A 23232-nucleotide genomic window follows, 5' to 3' on the forward strand; every position below is an offset into this window, starting at 1 on the left:
TTCATTTCCAAGCAATGAAATATTATTTTAATATACAATTTTACTTCTATTACATATTCAGTTATTTTATTCGATAGTTCATGTTCTGTTAAAGATTTTGAAAAAAATTTAAGATCGTTTTTATGGTGAGTTTGTTTTCATACCTGTAGTCGTGCTGAATGTAAATGATGTTGTTGTAGGGAAAGGCGTTGAGCACACAGTGACCTGTTCGTGTATTGAATTATGACTTCCGCAAACACCTGTAATGCATCGTCCTGAACCATCCCTTATTTCATAGACGATATCTCCATAAGAGTATATTTCTCCCTTATAGATACATTTGCATTCTGTAAATTGAAAAGATCACATGTTCACACAAAGTTCTTTTGTATTCTTTCTGCACACATGATGTCTCTGTCTGTGTTTGAGTCTGTACAAACATAGTTTGACGAAACTGTTAATAATTCTGGTTATATTTGAACTTACCTTCCACATTGTAGTCACATCTTATTCCTGAGGTGGTACAGGAGCTTTGAAATAGATGGAAATTGTTATTAATTTCTAAATATGATTAGTGTCAAAAGTGTTGGTTGTAGTTTCCAGTTTTTAACACAAATTGGCCAAAAACCAGTCAAGAGAAATAAGACCGTCATCTTCCAACTGGTACAAATGTCATTAGTTGGGATGATTCAATTGTTAGTTAGATGTCTAGAGATATAACAAATCGATACACAGTAATCCCTGGTTACTCGTTAATGCGTTCCAGGACCACCCGCAAAAAATGAAATTCCACGATATAGCAATGAACTTTTTACTTTATTTATTATTTACAGTAATTTAAATGTTGATATTAAATATTAAATATTAAATATTAAACCACTTTATATCTTTATTACCTTTTCCCAAATTCTTATTGACTGTTTAATGCAATTTTAAGTGTTTCTTTAATACATGGACGTGCGGTGCGTTCCATGAGTGTCAAAACGCAACGCACTTCTGGATGCTGTCAGCCAATAGAACACGCTTACGGTAGCATGTGACTACCAACTGAAAATCTGTAATGAAGCCTTGAAGCGTGATTAAGCGAGGAATTACTGTATTGTTAGCAAACTACTGCTGTGAGGTGGCACAATATGATTTCACCGTTTGTTTACATGCATAGGTCAGAAAGTTGAGAATCCATCTATCCATTTAGCAGAGTCTATCTATCCATCCATCCATCCATCCAGATAGATAGATAGATAGATAGATAGATAGATAGATAGATAGATAGATAGATAGATAGATAGATAGATAGATAGATAGATAGATAGATAGATAGATAGATAGATAGATAGATAGATAGATAGATTTGTCTGTCTGTCTGTCTGTCTGATGTGCCACTATGCTCAATCAAATGTTAGATTGAAGGCATTTTTGCAGATTTTTAAAAGGTAACGACCATCTATTGCTGTTTATTGATTTATTCCTTTTGACATAAACTGAAAATTGCAAAACACAAAATGCATATCCATCCATACATCCATCCATCCATCCATCCATCTTCCTCCGCTTATCCCGGACACCCTGCGGAGGAAACTCATTTCGGCCGCTTGTATCTGGGATCTCGTTTTTTCGGTCACGACCCACAGCTCATGACCATAGGTGAGGGCAGGAACGGAGATTGACCAGTAAATCGAGAGCTTTGCCTTTCGGCTCAGCTCCTTCTTCACCACGATGGACCGATACAGAGTCCGCATCACTGCAGACGCTGCACCGATCCGCCTGTCGATCTCCCGTTCCATCGTACCCTCACTCGTGAACGAGACCCTAAGATACTTGAACTCCTCCACTTGGGGCAGGATCTCATCCCCAACCCGGAGAGGGCACTCCACCCTTTTCCGACTGAGGACCATGGTCTCAGATTTGGAGGTGCTGATTCTCATCCCAACCGCTTCACACTCGGCTGCGAACAGCTCCAGTGAGAGTTGGAGATCACGGCTTGATGAAGCCAACTGGACAAAACCGGACACCCCCAACGCCCTGGCTGCGCCTAGAAATTCTGTCCATAAAAGTTATGAACAGAATCGGTGACAAAGGGCAGCCTTGGCGGAGTCCAACCCTCACTGGAAACGAATTTGACTTACTGCAGGCAATGCGGACCAAACTCGGTCGTACAGGGACCGAACATCCCTTATCAAGGGGTTCAGTACCCCATACCCCCGAAGCACCCCCCACAGAACCCCCTGAGGAACACGGTCGAACGCCTTCTCCAAGTTCACAAAACACATGTAGACTGGTTGGGCGAACTCCCATGCCCCCTCAAGGACCCTGCGGAGGGTGTAGAGCTGGTCCACTGTTCCACGACCAGGACGAAAACCACACTGCTCCTCCTGAATCGGAGATTCGACTTCCCGACAGATCCTCCTCTCTAGAACCCTCAGCAACCACCAAAGCTGCATTCCACTTGGCCAGCCGGTACCCATCAGCTGCCTCAGGAGTTCCACAGGCCAAAAAGGCCCAATAGGACTCCTTCTTCAGCTTGACGGCATCCCTTACTGCCGATGTCCACCAGCGAGTTCTGGGGTTGCCGCCACGACAGGCACCAACCACCTTACGGCCACAGCTGCGGTCGGCCGCCTCGACAATGGAGGCGCAGAACATGGTCCACTTAGACTCAATGTCCCCCGCCTCCCCTGGAACGTGGGTGAAGTTCAATCGGAGGTGGGAGTTGAAACTCCTTCTGACAGGGGATTCTGCCAGGCGTTCCCAGCAGACCCTCACAATACGTTTGGGTCTGCCAGGTCGGACCGGCATCTTCCCCCACCATTGGAGCCAACACACCACAAGGTGGTGATCAGTTGACAGCTCCGCCCCTCTCTTCACCCGACTGTCCAAGACATACGGCTGCAAGTCTGATGACACGACCACAAAGTCGATCATCAAACTGCGGCCTAGGGTGTCCTGGTGCCAAGTGCACATATGAACACCCTTATGTCCGAACATGGTGTTTATTATGGACAGTCCGTGATGAGCACAGAAGTCCAATAACTGAACACCACTCGGGTTCTGATCGGGGTGGCCGTTCCTCCCAATCACGCCCTTCCAGGTCTCACTGTCATTGCCCACATGAGCGTTGAAGTCCCCCAGCAGAACGATGGAGTCCCCAGTGGGAGCGCTCTCCAGCACCCCCTCCAAGGACTCCAAAAAGGGTGTGCATAAGCACAAACAACAGTCAGGACCCGTCCCCTCACCCGAAGGCGGAGGGAGGCTACCCTCTCGTCCACCGAGGTGAACCCCAACGTACAGGTGCCAAGCCGGGCGGCTATGATTATACCCACACCTGCTCGGCGTCTCTCACCATGGGCAACTCCAGAGTGGAAGAGAGTCCAACCCCTTAGAGAGGACTGGTACCAGAGCCCAAGCTGTATGTGGAGGTGAGCCCGACTATATCTAGTCCGAACTTCTCAACCTCACACACCAGCTCAGGCTCCTTCCCTGCCAGAGAGGTGACAATCCACGTCCCAAGAGCCAGCTTCTGTAGCCGGGGATCGGATTGCCGAGGTCCCCGACTTCGGCCACCGCCCAGCTCACAGTGCACCCGACCCCTATGGCCCCTCCCACAGGTGGTGAGCCCATGGGAAGGGGGACCCACGTTGTCCTTTCAGGCTGGGCCTGACCGGGCCCCATGGGTGCAGGCCCGGCCACCAGGCATTCGCCTTCGAGCCCCACTTCCAGGCCTCGCTCCAGAGGGGGGCCCCGGTGACCCACGTCCGGGCAAGGGAAAACGTGATCCATTGTTCGTACTCATCATTAGGGGTTTCTGAGCCATCCTTTTGTGTATCCTATTGTGTTCTAAACCTTAAATTCAGTATAAAAGCTCTTAATGAAACATACCAATTGTAGCAGTTGACCGCTGGCAATATGTCCCCGATGGTATAGTGGTTGCCTGCATCATCATAACAGCCACATTGTCCAATGGTAACACATTTCATGGTATCTTCGTCAAAGTAAGGCTCTGTCCGGGGACATTCTGGATAGCACCCTGCAAAACAAATTGTTAAGATTTACAAAATTGTTTGACTTTGCATTTGTAGGAAAACTCACACAGACAGCAGCAAGCTACCATGGAAAGCAGTCATGTTCATCCATAATTGACACCTAATGCTCACAATCAGGGCCTAATCACATTACGATACTGAATGATCCTAAGAGATCCAAATTTGATGAAATGAGACGTAACCATGACTCTTCAGCTCTTAGTCATGTGTAATCACTGATAGAAATTTAATCAAGTTACAAATTACAAAATTAGCACCCACTTTTATTCTAAATAAGGGTATCAAACTCATTTTCACCAAGGGCAACATCAGCATGATGGCTGTCATCAAAGGGCCAGATATATCTTATAAATGTAACTAAATGTCACTCAATGCAATGTAAAATAAATGTAACTACTCCTTAATGTTAAATATTATTATACAAGATACAAACATTACAGTTGCACAGACAAAATGTTTGCTTGTTGCTCTGTTATAACATAAATCATTTTAATTTGTCAGGTTATTAAACCCACATAACTCCATCAAACAAGGATCCATCTATCCACGTGACTGAAGAACAAATAACGTCAAACACAAGTAAGAACATCAACTATGTTAAAAACGTACACATATATACATGTATGTGATTCACAAAAAAAATGACTAACACTGGGGTGGACAAATAATAGAACATGTTTGATCCATCATTACTTTTTTTTTGAAAGAATAAAGGAAATCTTGACCTTAAAACAAAAATTTCACAGGTAAATAAAATGTCAAGGTAAAAGATCTGTCTGATTTACCTTCCAGGCCAGTGATGAGGCTGGAACAATTTCCTAGTGGGTTCCGGCATGTCTTCATGCAGGGAGCGCCACAGGGCTTGTAATGCCATTCACAGCCACCAGGAGGGTTATAATAGTCACAGAATAGTGCTGCATCAGAGAACAGAAACATACTTGTTTGGAAAGGGAAAGTTGCAAAAAAAAAGTAATTTGTTTTTAAAATTCAAGAGTGCTTATAAATCTAATTCTGTTTTGGATTGTAATGGTGCTCAAACTTACGGCATAGCTTTGGAGTTCTCCATGTAGTGCAGGCACCAGCTTCATTGCAAGCTTTGCCATAAGCAGCCAAAGCGGTGCAGAGACACTCGCAATCCCCTCCAGTGTCACAAGCACAAGAGTCTCTCACACAAGCGTGATAATATTGATCAGGATCAACCTTGAGCATACAATGTGTTTATCAGAACTGGCTTTGCAGCAACATGGATAATCATTCATTCATTCTTCCAATCATTGTCTACTGCTTGCTCCGTTAATGACGGTTGCTGGGATCAATCCACTAAATTTAGACACCTGGCAACCACTCACTACTCTGCCGTTCTAAAATTCGGGATCAAATTACAGTAATGTTTTGGGAAAGCAACTTTCCAAATGTAATTTGGGGACTCCAGCACCATAGTATATACATTTTAATACTAATATTAAATTTGATATTTATATTTAAATTGGAAATTAAATTGGATTTTCATAATATAACTTTAATTATAACTAGAACATTTTCACTGCACAGAAGGCAACTGTTGAAATATACTGCTAGAAACGGCTGTCAGACAAGTCCCATTGGGAAAGCTAAAAGTTAAAAGAATTTTTCTTTGAGTGGAATGTTGAGTAAGTGTGGATATTTGGGAACTGCTCCACAAGAAATCAAGGGAAATTTAGGTTCGTGTAATGCAATTTGAACAAATTTCTATGTCTATGCGGTACTAGTTAGGTGAAAAAAATATAAGAAAGAAAAGAAAAAATTAAAAACACGAAAACTATCATTCATTAATTTTCTTGAACACAATCAGGAATCATCATATCTTCAGCTCTGTATCCCAATCCATGTCACGAGTTTATGCTAGAGCCCATCTCAGCTGACATTGGGAGAGAGTGGGTGTACTGTACACTGGATCGGTCACCAGTTTTTTGCAAGGCTACATATATAAAGAAGAGCATCCATTAACACCTATGGTCAATTTAGTGTGACCGATTCACTAAAGTTGGAGAACCCAAAGAAAACTCATGCAAACATGGGGAGAGCACGGAAACGCCACACAAATACCCACGTGGAAAAGAACCCAGGACCTTCTTGCTGTGAGGCAACAGCACTACCTACTGCACCACTGTACTGCCCCAGGATGAGTGTGGTACCCGTACTTGAATAGCTTGTCAACATCCACACTAATTATGAGTAATTTTATTATTTATTTACTTAATGAAACCCCTAAGAAGTAGTTGGGGTTTCACAATAAGTTAAACTGTTTTGAGGTCAAAAACCTCTAATCATTAATTTTACCATGTAAAATAATGAGACTCCGAGTGCCAGATATCCTGAGAAACATTTTGGAGGGAACCATCAGATGATTAAAGAAATTAAAATCACATGGCCATAAAATAAATGTTTGTGTATGTCTATACATTCATCTGTGAATGAGTGTGTTGCTATATCGCCATAGCTACCTGTGAATGGCAGCTGCGAAAAGTGTCACTGTTGAGGATGCTACATTGCTTTTCAGCCCATGCTCTGCGGTAGGGATTTGATTCACATGGATCCTTGATTTGTGTAGCATCTGCACAGCTGGGCGAAACCTTCCAACTGTTACCAAATTGTATTACATCTGTCACTGTCTCACCAGAGCGAGTGGTGAAGTCATTTTTAATGTTGCCATCATAGTTTCCACAAAGACCACAGACTTTACCCTGAGAGAAAAGAATGTATGTTAACTCAGCAGAAGTTACTGACCACCTCATGATCCTTACACTGAGCTGCTGGGGATGAGGCAGAGCTAAATAAAAGAGATGACTAAAATGATGTTGATATGGCTTGCAGGTTTTTATGAATATGGAGAGAATGTTATAATTTCAGCTAATAGCTTAAGAGACTATTGTTACATTAACATCAACCCACATCAGACAGTAAACACATGGGCTATACAACATAGTAAAAGACTCAAAGAATCTGACAAACTGATTTGAGTAATGTAATTGTATTTCAAGCACTATGAGCATTTCACTTAAATATAATCAATGTAGTTATGTTAATCACTGCAAACTCACATGACGGTGAAGATTCCCCTATGTAACAGTAACCCAAAATGAAATTTCCTTGAAGTTAAAGTTAAAATCAATTTTCAGGCAGGATAAGCGGTGTTGATTGTTTACCTGGAACTCTGGGCCAAGTTTGATGAAAAGGCTGGTCTTCTTATCCCACATGAGCACGATTCCCTTCTTTATTGTGACAACAAGGTAAATACCTAACTTCTGTATCTGAGCAGGAAACACTTGGCTGTTGGTTTTTACTGTTTCGAATTCCCCATCTTTAAGCATAAATTCATTTTCCTGCGAGCATCAGAAACATGCAGTTTATTAATGTAATATTAAATAATCACATCACTGCAAAATAAAGTCTCAAATAAAGTCTCAATAGGAAATGTAGTCAAATTGAGGAACAGCTCCTTGTTATTTTGACGTATGAAAATATTTTCTTTTTTACTGAAGAATGTTGTCATATATAATCATTGCAACTTTAAAGATTTTGTGAACTAATCTGTTTTCTTGCAAGTATCTTGCTTATCGCTGTGTTAAAAATCAATGCATGTAGTTGACGTAGGAATGTTGTATGTAGCAGATCCATCTTCCACCGCTTAGTCGGGTTGCGGGGGCAGCAGCTTCCAAAGGGAGCCTCAAACTTCCCTTTCCCCTCATCCATCAGCTCTGACTGGGGGATCCCAAGGCATTCCCAGGCCAGCTTTGGAATAATCCCTCCACCTGGTCCTGGGTCTACCCCGAGGTCTCCTCCCTGCTGGAAGTGCCAGGAACACCTCCCTTGGGAGGCGCCCCACCCAGAGGCATCCGCACCAGATGCCCAAACCACCTCAAACAAAGGAGGAACGACCCTATCTCTAAGGGGGACACCAGCTATCCGCCTGGGAAAGCCCATTTTCGCCGCTTGTACCCGCAATCTCTTTCTTTCGGTCGTGACCCATCGCTCATGACCATAGGTGAGGGTAGGAACGAAGACTGAACGGTAGATGGAGAGATTTTGCCTTGCCTTGACTCTTTGAGACAACAATGCAGTAAAACGACTGCAATACCACTCCTGCTGCCCCAATTCTCCATCCAATCTCACATTCCATTGTTCCCTCAGTTGTGAACAGGAACCCAAGATACTGGAACTCCTTCACTTGTGGAAGGACCTCACTTCCCACTCGGAGATAGAAATGTTCTATTTTTTTAAATTAAAGATTATACTATATGTGATGCTGACTTAGTCAATGCAAACAAGGCTCTGGCTTTGGACATACAGGAATCGGACAATCCTTAGAAAAAGGTTTGAACCCCATACTCCTGTAGCACTTCCCACAAGATATTGTGAGGGACATGGTCGAATGCCTTCTACAGATCCACGATGCACATATGGACTGGATGGACAAACTCCCACGAACCCTTGAGCATTTGATGGAGAGTGTAGAGCTGGTCCAATGTTTTGCGACTGTGACAAAATATTTGATTGCTCCTCTTGAATCTTCCTTTCCAGTACCCTGTTCTATTCATAATCTTTACTGAAGCATAGTCAGGGGTTGGAGAGAGTCCGGCTTGGCGGCCAAAGGATTTAATATCTCCTTTTTGCAGATGATGTTGCCCTATTGGCCTCATCAAACCTGGAACTTAAACGTGCACTGAGACGGTTTGCAGCTGAGATCGACGTGAGTGGGATGAGGATCAGCACCTCCAAGTCTGAGGCCATGGTTCTCAACATGTTTGTGGGGATTCTGTCCCAAGTAGCGGCGTTCAGGTATCTCGGGGTCTTGTTCACGAGTGAGAGAAGGACAGAACGTGAGACTGACAGACTGCAGCTGCAGTGATGTTGTCTAGATCTGTTGTGGTGAAAAAGGAGCGGAGTCGAGACGAAGCTCTCAATTTACTGGTCAATCTACATTCCTACTCTCACCTATGGTCATGAGCTTTAGGTCATGACTGAAAGGACAGGTTCCCAGTTCCCAACCAATTGAAATGAGCTTCTTCCTTATAGTGACTGTGTGCACCCTTAGAAATAGGGTGAGGAGCTCAATCACCAAGGAGGTACTTAAGTAGAGCTGCTGCTCCTCCACATTAAGCAGAGCCAGATGAGGAAGCTCAGGTGTTTGTATCGGGTGCCTCCCAGGGGAGGTTCTCTGAGCACCTAGGAGTTGGGAACACCTGGGGATCCCTCTGGAAGAACTGGATGAGGTGTCTGGGGAGAGGGATGTATGGACATCCCTTCTGAGATTGTAGTTTCCACAACCTGGTTCCGGATAAATGGTCGAAGATGTATGGACGGATTTATGGACGGATGTATGGACGGATGTATGGAGAGATGGATGGATGGATATATGTCATGCTGTGCATTTATTTTAAACTATTCTGTTAAGAAGACATTTTGTTTCCCGTTAGCTGGACAGAATGCAATGCTAGCATTTCAAGTTGTGTTGTGTTATGTTATGTTGTGTTGTGTTTACCCCAAGGAAGATCTTGATGTCTTTGGAGCAGGTGGTGCCTGTGTTTCCACATGGGATATTCACAGTGTCAATTTTCTGGCAGAGCTTTGATTACTTGTGCAGTCATCCTAAGGAAGGTAAGTATATAATCAAATACAGTTATAATTCACTTACAGTAATACAGTAATGTTTTTTCTACTAACTATTCTCGGACTAGATTGTGTATCAAAGTCCAAGGACTCCATAGGAATGGTTGTTATATATAGTTAAGAAAAACTGTACGTCATTGAAATCTACCTCTTTATTTTGCTGTCTCATAGCCAGTATTACCATGCACCAATTTTCTTGTAGATGAGAAGATTGCAATCATCTAATGTACAAGAAAATAGATGGATGGATAGCCAGTACGAAATCTTTCTTAAATTATTGTTGTGCCTGTGGGGTCATTCGTTGATGCATCTAGTTATCTTGGTGGATTTTTCTAAATATCAGATACATTTTTAAATGTTGAAGAGAGAGTATAGTTATAAACAGCCACAGACAGCTAATACATGATCTGCATTACATGTTATATGACTACTCACTCCAGATGAACTGTGTCTTACTCAAATCATGTGTAAACATGAAACTAGATGATGGTTCCTTGTTACCTGTAGCAGTGTATATTCACAATTTCCGTCGAAATCATATCTCTTTTCATCAAACGTGATGTAGTGACCTTCACCGTACATTCCACAAACTGCATCACATGTATAGTTGGTACATATGAACTTCCTGTTCCAGCAATAGCTAAATAAAAACCACATCAAGACACAAAAATTTAGTCATATTGATATTACTGCAAAAAAAATCAGTGAATCAAACAGTCAGTGAGTCAGTCCAACTGCCCGTCTGTCCTTCCATCATTTAAGCAATCGACCAATTAACTGACTGACCTTCCAATGTATGTATGTATGTACAGTATGTATGTATGTGTGTGTGTGTGTGTGTGTGTGTCTGTCTGTCTGTCTGTCTGTCTGTCTGTCTGTCTGTCTGTCTGTCTGTCTGTCTGTCTGTCTGTCTGTCTGTCTGTCTGTCTGTCTGTCTGTCTGTCTGTCTGTCTGTCTGTCTGTCTGTCTGTCTGTCTGTCTGTCTGTCTATCTATCTATCTATCTATCTATCTATCTATCTATCTATCTATCTATCTATCTATCTATCTATCTATCTATCTATCTATCTATCTGTTACTGATATCCTGTAGGAAAATATTGTACAGTTGTGTTACTAAAGCACTGTACAAACCAGGTGTTGCAATCCACAGTCTCCACCTCTCCAGGCTGGTAGAATCTTCCATTATGTGTACATGGACAATTGGTCTCATTGATACAGTTTCCTTCTCCATCTAACACCAGTCCTTCAGGGCACACACATCCTGATGTACAATCTGAATCGATCTGTACCCAACCAAAGATAGCATTAAAAATGTGACTGAGACCAACATAAACTTTTATTACTGTCAAGTGTGTGAGAACTATGGTCTACTTACACAATCCATGTCCAGAGTTCCACAGCTCTTAAGGCACTCAACCCCAGTGCTCCCAGGTTCAGCAGTGGAGCAGTTAAAATAAACCATGGGGTCATTACATGATGTCATGGCTGGAAAATAAACAAGAACAAATCTTATGATATGAAAACAACAATTATTATTACAGTATATGTGAATTAAATGTACTGTTAAGTAGAAAAGAGTTGAAGTCTTGCAGTCATGTGTATTATAGGGATTTGAGTAAATCTTTATACATAAACATACAATCTAGTTCTGCGTCTCCTTCACAGTTGAGAATTCCATTCTTGCAGTAACTGTGAAATCAGGAATAAGGTGAAATGGTTTATTATCATCAGGATGTATCCTGAAAATATTTTTTTGATTCATCATTCCTCTCAATAAAAAAAAAAGTAAACCCGACACATATTGGGTTTATTTTTAATTGCCCCGTCCTGATAAGGTGCTAATTGTGCAGGTGCCTTGATGCATGTTGGCAGATTTGATATAGAAAAAAATGTGAAGTTTACAGCATGGTTGACTTTATACATACAAAGTTGGTTAAGGCTAACTTAAGCACACTTTCTTGGCTAATGCGAAAATCTATAATATTTTAATTTCCTTGACATAAAATCAGGACATGTCTTAAAAAAAAACAACCCAACTATTTCCTGTCGTTCAATATTTACCAAATATCATTCTGTTTGCTGTAAACCCCTCTGGGAGGAATAATGACGTCTTTGTCATAGCAGGGACAATGCTGAATGTCCACGCACTGCCCATTATCGTCCATGTAGGTTCCCTCGGCACAGCCACAGCCATCCACTGAGGGAAAGCCTGCCTGGCAAGAATAGTCAGGCTGACTGAGGGAACGACAGGAACGATCACAAGCAGTTATGTTGTAGTCATACACTGTTCCTGCTGAACACGAGGTAGTGGCATTGCCTGTTGGAAGAGATAAAGGTTGTAGATAAAGTGGTGGTATAAGAGTGTGTACTGCCAGATGAAACAGATGTCTTAATCAGTAATTTGCAGCTAATGCAAAGTAGAAAGTATTTGCAATTGTATATTTATGAAACCCTTGTTTTTATACTACTGTTTTCAATACCTGTATCTTTCGTGAGAACCAAATTTCTCCAGTGTGGGATTAATTAATTATTTCATTAAATGTTTTGTGTCATTTGTTTTCTAGAATGTATTCATGGGGGTTTTTTTCAGAAGATTTGCAAAAAGCAAAAAAATGTTCCCAGACCCAATAAATTAAGTTAAAATTATTATATCTAGGACTTCTATATTTTATATGATTAAAAATAATGCAAACAAATGACCCAGCCTCTCTGTCATCTTGTCCCAGATTTACAACATGGTCCATTGTTAATTCCTCACCACATATAGTTGATCTCCAGCCAGTGAGGAGGATCCCTAATGATGAACATGCATATACATATGAAGAGATGGCAGCACACATGCAGGTTTCACTGTTCTCACAGTTACAGGTGTCATATCTGCAGTTCTGTAAGAAGAAAAGGTGAACATACATCCATGTATTCGCAGGGTAAAGTAATTAATGTATTTGTCAGCAGATCTTTATGGGTGCACACTCACATCTATGTACGAGATGGGGCTAATAGCGTGGTGGCAAGGAGCAAATACTCCCTTCGGATCTGCCAGTCTGGAGCACCAGTGTCTGGCATAATGGCCTAAGACAAGAAACAAAAAGAAGTAAAATATTTACAAAATGTCATATCTTCAATTAATAAGATTGACTACAAAATGTTGGATGGTGTACAGTACTCTAGTTTCATTCATGTATGCTTTTATATGATATTATAAAAGTTGTACCTTTGCTGATACTCTGGGTACAGGGGTGTCCAAAATGTATTGAGATTTCACGACATATGGGGCTAGTTTTCCATGTATTTGCAAAAGCTGCAGCAGTGCCTTCAACCAGCCCGCTGACCCCCGTTAAGTCATCACTCATTTTATCATTGAAGTTCCCACACAAACCTGTTGGGAAAGGTGAAGCACATTATTAGCAAAAAAATTAATCTTTTCTGAATATACTATAACCATCTCATCCAATATGACGACGATGATGATGAAGATGATGATGATGATGATGATGATGATGATGATGATGATGATGATGATGATTTGTTAATACCAGTAAATGCAAAGGCAGATGGAAGCATTATAAGACACTGACATGTGAATGAAGAGGCATACCAGATGTTGTTCCACGGAGTGAAGGGTCTGCTATGATGAAAACTTGCATCAGTGGGTACAGCTGAATCACCACTTTCAGGCCCACATTCATGTTTACAAAGATGTAGAATGATGACTGCTTATAGACAGTCAGGACATGGGCTGTCAACAACAACAACAACAACAAAATATTACATTACTTTTAGACTGTCACTATTTTCATGTTAATCTTTCACTTGTGATGGTTTTTTGCCATTTAAGAGGATGCAACACTCAGCAAAGTCAAACCCCTTTAGTTTTATACGCTAAACCTAAATGATTGAATTGTGCAGCAAATCAAGAATGAATGAATCCTGATTGAGTTGAATTTTTTTTGTATTATCAGTTTAAGTAACTCACCTTTAAAAAGTGGAAGCTGAGATTCTGTATGGCCCACATAAACCTTCCCAGATGAATGGATTCTAATGTACTGTCAGTGTATAGAAAGGTTTATTTTAGATCGTATCAAAGTGCAGCGCAACACATGATCTGTACATGTTTATAATTTCAGTCCAGCTTGATGTGGTGTGACGTTCAATTCCACTGCGTTGATGTTAACAGGTAAAAATGAGGCATACAATGCAAGCTATAAAATGTTAAACCAACTGATTTGAATCTCCTCACCACCGTATTTTTTGAAAGAATGGTGATTTCATGTGTGTGCTTATCTGTGTTTGGCTCTCACATCATAACTGTTCTTTACAACCAGAGTTATTGCTCTGAGACATGTCCTGCGCTCATTTAGACCACACTTGACCACGTCTCCCATCACTGTGTAGCGATTTTGATCATCCTGAAACATACATTGGAACACAACATGAACTTAATTTCAGAAAAAAACAAACTGCAGACATTACACTAATGTTACAAACCACAAGCAGTAGTCATGCATCATATTCATTACATTATATCATGCAGGATGAGGACATACACTACTGGGCCAAAAAATGTCACCAATTCAGTGGGTGCATTTACAGTACTTTTTCCATCAGGATCTTCGCTATATTCAGGTAGTTAGCTGACCTCAGGTTTTGCTCACATAATACCACTAAGCCTAGAATTGAAATCGTTTTTGAACCTAGACCTGAGCTCAGACCTGAGCCCAGACCTGACCCTAGGCCTAAAGATAGGCCTGATCCAAGAGCTAACATAGAACTGACTTAAACCTGAACATACAGTAGTTGCTTGATATGGTAGGTACTAGATATGTTGGGTCCATCATTTTATACCCCTCTATTTTTACCCCGATGCAGCCACCACCATGTAACGGTAAATTTGAACTAAACAGACCACATGACCTTTAACTTCATGCTTTCTAGTAGACTGAAGCTTAGCCTACAAGATCACATCTGTTCAGTCTCAGTCCCTTGAGTTTAATTAGCACTGTGCATCAAGAACTTCTCTTTAGAGTCAAATTCAAATGTTGATTTGCTTTTAGCTAGTGTATATCTGTCATTCCAAATGAATATAGTTTATCAGTCCACCCGGAATGTAATGGAATAACTCTGGACTACATGTAGTGGTATAATAGCAATGTTGCAGATGCCAGTGTTCTACCTTAGCCAGAACATAGGTGCAGTCCCCATGGAAGGTGTAGATTTTTCCATCAAAGGTGTTGACATGAGCCCCTCCCTCCACAGAACAAGTACATGGACAGTTCTCGGATGTGCAGTTCCACTGACCTCTTTCACACACACTGTCAACACACGCACACGCACACGCACACACACACACACACACACACACATTAGATTGCATGCTGACGTTAAAAATGGTTCATCTGTTGAGAAATAGGACTGAAATGGATCTAGCTTTTGGCATAAATGTCCTATTGGCTGCATTTTATAAATAACAGTCTCTTCTCTATTTTCACCTGCAGGATTGGATTGACGTGACTGTGAGTGAGACAAACTCAGTGACAAGATAATCCAAAAAAATCAATCTCTCTACACCCACAGAAGTATTTAAAATCGCTAAGAAATATTATGCCATGTCTCATTTTATTTAATGTTTGGAACTGTACAAGAAAGAAAACAAACTGGAAGTATTTTTTTCAAATCATTCTGCTTCTCTCAAACACTATTGGATTAAGTAGTCAGTATTATAAGTATACTCTACTGCAGGGATGAAAAAAACCTATGTCCTCAGGTTAAGTTTAAATTCAAGTAGAGGGTTCCAATGACATTCACACATATGTACATACTGTATAAGCATACGTACATGCATTAGACATCTAACCAACAATGTTTAATAATATAATTAATTTTGCAACAGCAGTGATACGATGATTAGATGATGGTTAGGTGATGGAATGAAATTTTATTAATTTTTTATAAAATTTATTTTGGGTAACCTAAGTGATATATTGAAAACTAATGAAAACAATGATTATATAATCAATAAATTGATCATGATAAGAAAGCTTAAAATTAATACAAGTATACCTCAGCCTGTGCCGGTAGTTGATTCTAGGAGATGTGAGTTGAGAAATGACGTAGATCAAATTAACCTATTTCCAGGTTAACCAAAGATAACCCTTCGCAGTCCTGTACTGTACTTTAATTATGAATGCATTTTCAACAATATTTGGTTAATAAGAATCTAATTTAAGCTTACAAACAATTAAATTTTTTATTTTAAGATAATAGAGAAAAACCGTCACCGTCTCCTCTTCAGTCGCTTCATCTTACATGGAGGCTGCTACGGGCTAATAGCATTTTCTATTAATTATTCTTATGTATTGTACGGTAATGATATATCCTTTTATCAATGCTGTTGCAAAATTTTACTATCAAACATTGTTCGTTTAACATTTTAGAATTCCAATATTTGTGGCAGGCAGACATACAGTGGAATAAAATGTGAACTTGATTTTTATTTTGCTGTGTATTTTTTTTTAAAACTGCCGTATAATCAAGAATGACATAACTCGTTCTTGATTATATGCCTGTATGAAAAAATGAATCGATACAATCACTCTTCAAACACTCCACCATATTACAGTTTGTAAACATTTTGTATGTAACATTAGCATATGTAGTCCTCCCAAAAAATATGTCCCTGAATTAATTTTTATTCCCCTTTCCTTACCAGGATCTGCAGTTGTAAGAGTAGGACTGTCCTGGACTGTAGATGTTGTTGTTGTGCACACATGGACACTCCTCAAGTGGAACACAGCCAGAGTTATTGATGTCATCAACAACAGTTCCTGTAGAGGAGCAATTAAACAGTTATCATTACTGTCATGTTTAAACTTTAAGAACATGTGAAATGAACGATTATTATTATTTTAAATATCACTTAGGTTCCATTTCATGAAATACGTGTGACAACCTGCTGGACAGCTGCAGCCACCATAGCAGTGGATATCACATGTCTTGCTTGCATGAGGATTGGTGCAACTGTTGGGACATGAATTGCTACACTCCAAGTATAACATGTTGTATGGACATTTTTTTTCTGGAGAGAAAAATGATATAATGTATTACTAGTGTCATTAATTATGCAAAAAATTGTAGCTGATGCTGCAAATAATTTATTGGCAAAGAAAAGCAGAATCCCTACCACACAAATCAGAAGTCCTCCATTGTGTGGGCGTGCCACCTGCATGGATACATTGCTGGGAGAACTGAGCCATGGTTTTACAATTGAAGGATTCAGTATTGTTATGAATAGAAACATCACAACTGTCTGTAGCACAGGCCCTTTCAAAGTTTTCTATATCCAGAAGATTTTGGCAACTGCTGAAGGCAGAATGGAGGAATAATTCCTTACATTCTTGCTGGAAAACAAAACAAATAAAACAAAAATCACGATAAGTTATAAAATTATAGGTAGTAATGAAAGTTCAGTGGGACATCCAAATGATGGCATTTGCAGATAAATTGATATCAAACTGTTTTTTTGTTATCAACACAAGGACACTTTGCCAACTAGTGGGAGGTTGGTGCTGAATGATTCAGTATCACCAGAGCACAGTGTTCTAGAGAAATGTGCAACATGTGTTATATCATTCTTTCATGTATAAAAACGAAGCTACATTCTTGAACTACTAATGCCTTTAATTTGACTGCTAATTTAAGTTGGCTTACAACTTGTCTTGCACTGTTTTGCAGTGTTTGGAATCCCCACTGCCAATGCTATTTTAGTTATTTTACAATCATTCTTCTACTTTATACTTATAGTCCAGTGCTTCTGTGAACCTAACTTGTTGATAAAAACATTTGAACATTAGTCATTACTCTATGACAAATGGGGTTATCTAGAGAAGACAAAGATTATGCTGTAGATATTGAAACACTCTGTGAGACACGTGTGCATTATGTTAAATGCCAGGACCTTAAAAGGTGGAAATATCCTCAGATGCCAGAGGGTTAATTACAGGAAGACAAGCTGATGTACTATTCAAAAGGTTGATAAACATTAAAAAAAATCATTGTAGTTCTGTTGGACAAAGTCAAATGACACTAAAGACAAAAACATAAATGATCTCATATTCTGTATTCTGTAATTTATGTGTTTGAAAAATATCGCGTCATATTATGTTAAGTGATTATATACATTCTGAATCACAGCAACATTTTTTGTGTGTTGTTGTGCATGTGTATTTCTCATTTCTGAGGTCCTTGAGGTCACATTTGAACCAGACTAAACAGACATACACAATTGACCTCATGACATCTTCAACATATCCTTAGTCTATGATAAAGAATTAAGAGATACCGGTGTAACGCAGTTGGATGGTCGGTCGATCTCAAAATCCTCACAGGTCTCTGTTGGATCATTCATTTGGGAGAGCCCAGCATAGTCTGACACACTCATCTCTTGTCCTACAGTAAAGTCAAATGTTTAACATTAATATTTGTGTTGCAATAAATACATTTATTGAGTAGGTAAGATTTAAAATGTTTCCTAATATTTCAAAGAAGAATGTCTTTTTCTTGAGAAGGCAAATAAACCTTCTGTCTTGCAAACGTCACTATGACTGGAAACTTAATTCTTCAAAGGCAGAAAGGTTGTAAAAAAAATTTTATTCTTGATAAAAAAATAAATATCGTCATGTGACAGTTTAGTTTTACTGACTGAAGCTCAAAAAGATTAATTCACACCAAGGGTATTGTCTTTGTATAATTCACATCTAAATTTAAATTTAGATCATTATACATGTAATACTAATATCTAAATATTAGTTTAAAGAATAGGTCACTTCTTTCTTCAGCATCATGGACTCAATCCCAGGAATTATGTGATTAAAATACTAAAACAAGAACCAATGCAACATCCACGACACCCCTGAAGTCAAAATTTTACCCTGACCTACTTGCATAGGTCAAAGATCAAAGCCTGGGCTCTGACCTACTTTCATAGATCAAAGCAGTAGCTTTGAACTACGAACCTACACTGGCCTTTGACTTTGACCTATTTTTCTCAAGGTCAAGGTCATCATCTCATTTTCATCCGCTTTGAAGGGGGATGTAACAAAGGATGTTGGGCTTGTGCCTATAGGCTGTTCTATTCTTTCCTTTTTGGTGTTAAATAATACTCCATAATACTGAAAAGGATCTTACCATTTCTGACGAAATCATTTTTTACCCCATCAAAGTTTCCACAGAGACCGCATAACTGGTTGTGGAATTTGACATCTATTTCAATCTGCAAGGACACCCCAAAAATATAAAGTTAAAGTCGAAGGCAAGTCTCAAATTAGTCATCAACATTTAACATACGTTTTTTTTTTACACAGCATTGGTGATAATATATTTAAAATTTTCAAATTTTTTTAGATACTTTTTGAGAGTTTTAGAATCTAAAGAATCAAATAAATTTTTAAATTGCATTCAAGTTCTATTCTCTTTAATGCTAGTTTTTGCAGGAATGTGTGTATTGTGTGTAAGAGAAAGGAACACAATGATTCTTGCATATAGCTGTAATAGCTTGTGAAGTATGGAAGTCTGCAGCTAATAGGGTTAAGCCCTTTCCGGATCTGGCACACTGACAATACTTGATAAGATCAGTTCATTGTTCATTTTGTTCAGTGTAAATGATAAAATATACTGTAAAATGTTACACTACGTTTTTCACAGTAATTACTTGGCAGCAGCTTTGCTTGCAAAGTACTTTAATTTTCAGATTCTGGCTGCATGCTGTACGACATTACTAGATGAATGTTACCTAGATCAACAACACGGTATTGGTCAATGTTTCTCAGTAACCACAGTCTAAAAACACAACTAAATCTATAACTTAAAATACTGTGAATGAAAATAAATGAATAACAAAGTCTTGATAGTCACTAAATGACATTTTGACATTGTGTATTTACATTACTCACTGGAGGTAACCCTTAACCAGTATAACACATTGCAGTGCATGTTCAGGATGCTCAGCATAGACCTTTCAAGTAATATTAATGTAAATAATGGCCTATTCTTGAGAGACTAAATCACTGTAGATTTAAACAAGTGTTTCACAGTGTGCCAAGATTGGTTTATGCCTGTGCATACAAAAGAAGCACAAACGTAATGCAGTGGATTCAGATCCTGTTGGGTTGTTGACATCAGGCTCACAACTGACATGCATAATACCTTGTGAAAACACAGCTAAAGACTGGGGACAGATGGGTGTGCATTTGTAAATGTGTGTTTCATACATCAAGGAAGTCATCCCGATTCCAGATAATGGTGATTCCCACTTTGCAATCCACTATTATACTAAACGTGGTCCTTTTGATTGTCACTCCAATGCCAAAGTAAGGCAGAGACACCCTGCAGAACACAGAATTTAGGGGAAAAACATGACTGGCATGGGTAAAGGTCAAATAGAACAAGACAAACTAGACAGATACTGCTGAACCTGTGATGGATTTAGTAGATAATCACACTCATTTTCATTGCTATGCTGCATTTCAAGCTTTTATAGTTTTAATAACTTTGAGATGCTTGAAAGATTATTCTGGCTGCTTCTACACCTGCAGAGAACAGCATTTCCTTTAAGTTTCAATGATATGAATCTTTTAAAATAGGAATTTATTAATTAGAAATTAACAAAGGACAGCCTGTGGTAGATGATCCTGAACTCAGTCACAACTTTTTCAATGGAGCTAGTTGCACTGTGTATATATAGTCACCAGAAAATCTGTCCTCAAGAATTGTACCTAAGTTTGAAACACCCAGAATTGTGAAGATTTTAGGTCCCAGTTTAGGTGGGATTTTTATACATCCTTATTATTCTTTATGGCTTCTGTACACATGTATAATGTCTTAATGGGATCAGGGATTTCTACACTGACTTAAAACAGCAACACTTGCAGACTATTTTTGAAACTTGAAACATAAATATGTGTATATATATTTCAGTCGATGTCAAAACGTGTGTCATTATATGACTGTATTAATATCTTACATAACAAAGCCACTGATTATGGATGTCTGGAATTTTTATCATTTTTATGATTCTTTGTTTTCAGTCATTTGGATTTTTTTACACATACAAGTTTTATACTCTCATGTGGAACATTGACATAAACGTCATGGAAACTGCAGTGTGCTCTGTGCAACAAACCAATTTAACTTACAAGCTTGTAAGTACCATATCTAAATATCATCTAAAGGACAAAAAAGGCAAAAACAGGAATATAAGACTAATAATCAACTGATGCTAAACATCCACTGGATAATATTAATGAACACATTTACAAATTAATAAATAAATTATATATATATATATATATATATATATATATATATATATATATATATATATATATATATATATATATATATATATATATATATATATATATATATATATATATATATATATATATATATATATATATATATATATATATATATACTTGGGGATTCGTCAGAACTGACTGATTTGAAATTAACTTACACCTGGTCATTGACAGTCACTGAATTCTTGTTGAGGTTCACTGCAGCACCATCTACCATAATAAGGATGTTGCTGATGGTTGGGATTTTGTTGATCATCTTGCGCCTCATCTGTATGTTGAAGCCCTCATAGCTGTTCCGACATTGTGAGGTCACAATATAGTTACAGTTGGAGGGCAGCTGGAAAAATTGTCCATCAAAGGTCTTCCAGTGATAGTATCCCCAAGTTGTGCACACTTGGCCAATGTGAGACACATTAGCTACAAGACCGTTAACAAATTAGAACATTTTTTCAAACATAAAAAAAGAACAGAAAACAATTACATCATTCATTTGCATAGTTACCAGGTCTCATATTCAGTGTGCTGTCCTGAAGAGCTGCAATAAGGAAAATAAATTAGAGCACTTAAAAACACATATTTACAGAATATTATTACAATACAGATAATTAGCCAATCCCCAAATGACTGATATTTCAGTTATATGGAACTATTGTCTCACAAAACATAAAAAAAGGTTTTAGAAATATTTTTTTCTAAAATTCCATGTGTTTGCAAACCATTAAACAATACACAACAGAATTATTATGTATGAATTATAGTACATTAACATATCATCACATTATTAATTTCTCAGGGCTACCCGTCAGGTTATGCCGTGACCTCTTCTCCTACGCTCTATATGCCCCAGCTGCATCGTGTTGAAGTCATAAAACGACTAGCACACCGGACAGGTCAGTAACCTGACTGCTTAAACATGATTGGGTTGTCGACAACTGACCCACTGACATTCTCAAGTGTCCTTCTTGACAGGACTAAATTCAATAAACGTGTAGTATTTTTGCTGTGATGTCATTCAACTTATGTAGAACAATATATTCGGATTTTGTAATTACAATGAAACAAAAATGGAAACAAGGAAATTTCCAAGCACAAAATGAAATTAACATGTTTATCTTTTTCTTTTTTTTGCCATTAGCCCAAATTAGGTTTCGTTACATGTAGTCATATACAACATGACCTACTACAATCATCTGAGATGTATTCAGTAAACTTAATGCAATTTCCTCCGGGATTAATAAAGTATCTATCTATCTATCTATCTATCTAATAATTTGAGGTCTTCACTCACCAATCTGACTGAGTGAGGCAACATGCAGCATCCCATAGATAAGCAAAAACATATACTGAAGATCTGTAGTCCCCATGTTGGTACTGAGGACTGACTTATTATGAAAATGCTCATCTGAAAGATGAATTCCTTTTATAACCAGTTAGTCGAGGCGGAGCTTCACAATTCCTTGTACAAGAAAAGAGAGATTGAGTTTCATTAGTAATGTTTACTCAGCAAACATTTTACTTCCATCACTACAGCAGTGAACAACATGTTAATGCTTTAGACTTTGAGTAACTGTAAATCCACAGGCTTGAGTATCAAAAGTTTGACATATGAATGAAGTGTCAAATGGAGCAACATTTCAATTTCAATTTGAAAAAGTTATAACACGAAATATTATACAGTATCATGTCAGACAACTGAAATCCGGTGTTAGCTCCAAGATGCAATGGGGATGCATCCGGGGTGTACCCTGACTCATAAAATCTGAGAGGCTCCAGCAACAACTATGACCCTCAAGGCGGACAAGTGACTGTACACCAGACCATTACAGTTGGCTCATCTACAATAATTTGAATGAATGAATCAGCTGTTGTTTGGGACTCTGCAATTCAGGTCTCCCAGTCTTTGTACCTCTCTGAAGCTGGAGCCTATCTCAGGAGACATTGGGGATGTTGTTATTTTGTCACAGGGTTTTTTTAATAAAACGCTTTATCACATCAGCAGACATTTCAAAGCGCTTTCACAGACAGGAAAACCCAACAGAACTGTCCAGAGCAAGCATAAGCAACAGCGACAACTCTCCCCCATTGAGGAAGAAACCTGGGGCAGGACTCAGACTCTGTAGGACGGTGATCCACCTTGACTGGGTGGGCAGAAATGAAATACAATGAGGAAAGGGACAGGGCAAGGCAAAGAGAGAGACACACAGAGAGG

The 23232-nt window shown here is 39.0% G+C and overlaps 1 protein-coding gene across 1 annotated transcript in view; it reads right to left on the minus strand.

Annotated features, from left to right (window-relative positions):
• The window catches only part of LOC137595939 (mucin-2-like), a 37714-nt gene extending 15334 nt beyond the window's left edge, over positions 1–22380 (minus strand). Inside the window, 29 exon segments of the mRNA XM_068316320.1 lie at positions 466–509; positions 3856–4003; positions 4805–4933; positions 5063–5219; positions 6503–6742; positions 7205–7381; positions 9541–9617; positions 9620–9647; positions 10170–10308; positions 10801–10952; positions 11045–11154; positions 11309–11358; positions 11731–11986; positions 12428–12554; positions 12647–12741; positions 12884–13048; positions 13268–13408; positions 13646–13715; positions 13971–14078; positions 14843–14981; positions 16376–16493; positions 16619–16744; positions 16850–17066; positions 18008–18114; positions 18853–18937; positions 19935–20049; positions 21182–21440; positions 21526–21558; positions 22312–22380. Of these exon segments, the coding sequence (XP_068172421.1) occupies positions 466–509; positions 3856–4003; positions 4805–4933; positions 5063–5219; positions 6503–6742; positions 7205–7381; positions 9541–9617; positions 9620–9647; positions 10170–10308; positions 10801–10952; positions 11045–11154; positions 11309–11358; positions 11731–11986; positions 12428–12554; positions 12647–12741; positions 12884–13048; positions 13268–13408; positions 13646–13715; positions 13971–14078; positions 14843–14981; positions 16376–16493; positions 16619–16744; positions 16850–17066; positions 18008–18114; positions 18853–18937; positions 19935–20049; positions 21182–21440; positions 21526–21558; positions 22312–22363 (3664 nt within the window). The 5' untranslated portion in view covers positions 22364–22380.
• Positions 22381–23232: the final 852 nt, after the last annotated feature.

This window comes from Antennarius striatus, chromosome 1 (assembly GCF_040054535.1).
Source record: "Antennarius striatus isolate MH-2024 chromosome 1, ASM4005453v1, whole genome shotgun sequence".
NCBI classification, from domain to species: Eukaryota; Metazoa; Chordata; class Actinopteri; order Lophiiformes; family Antennariidae; genus Antennarius; species Antennarius striatus.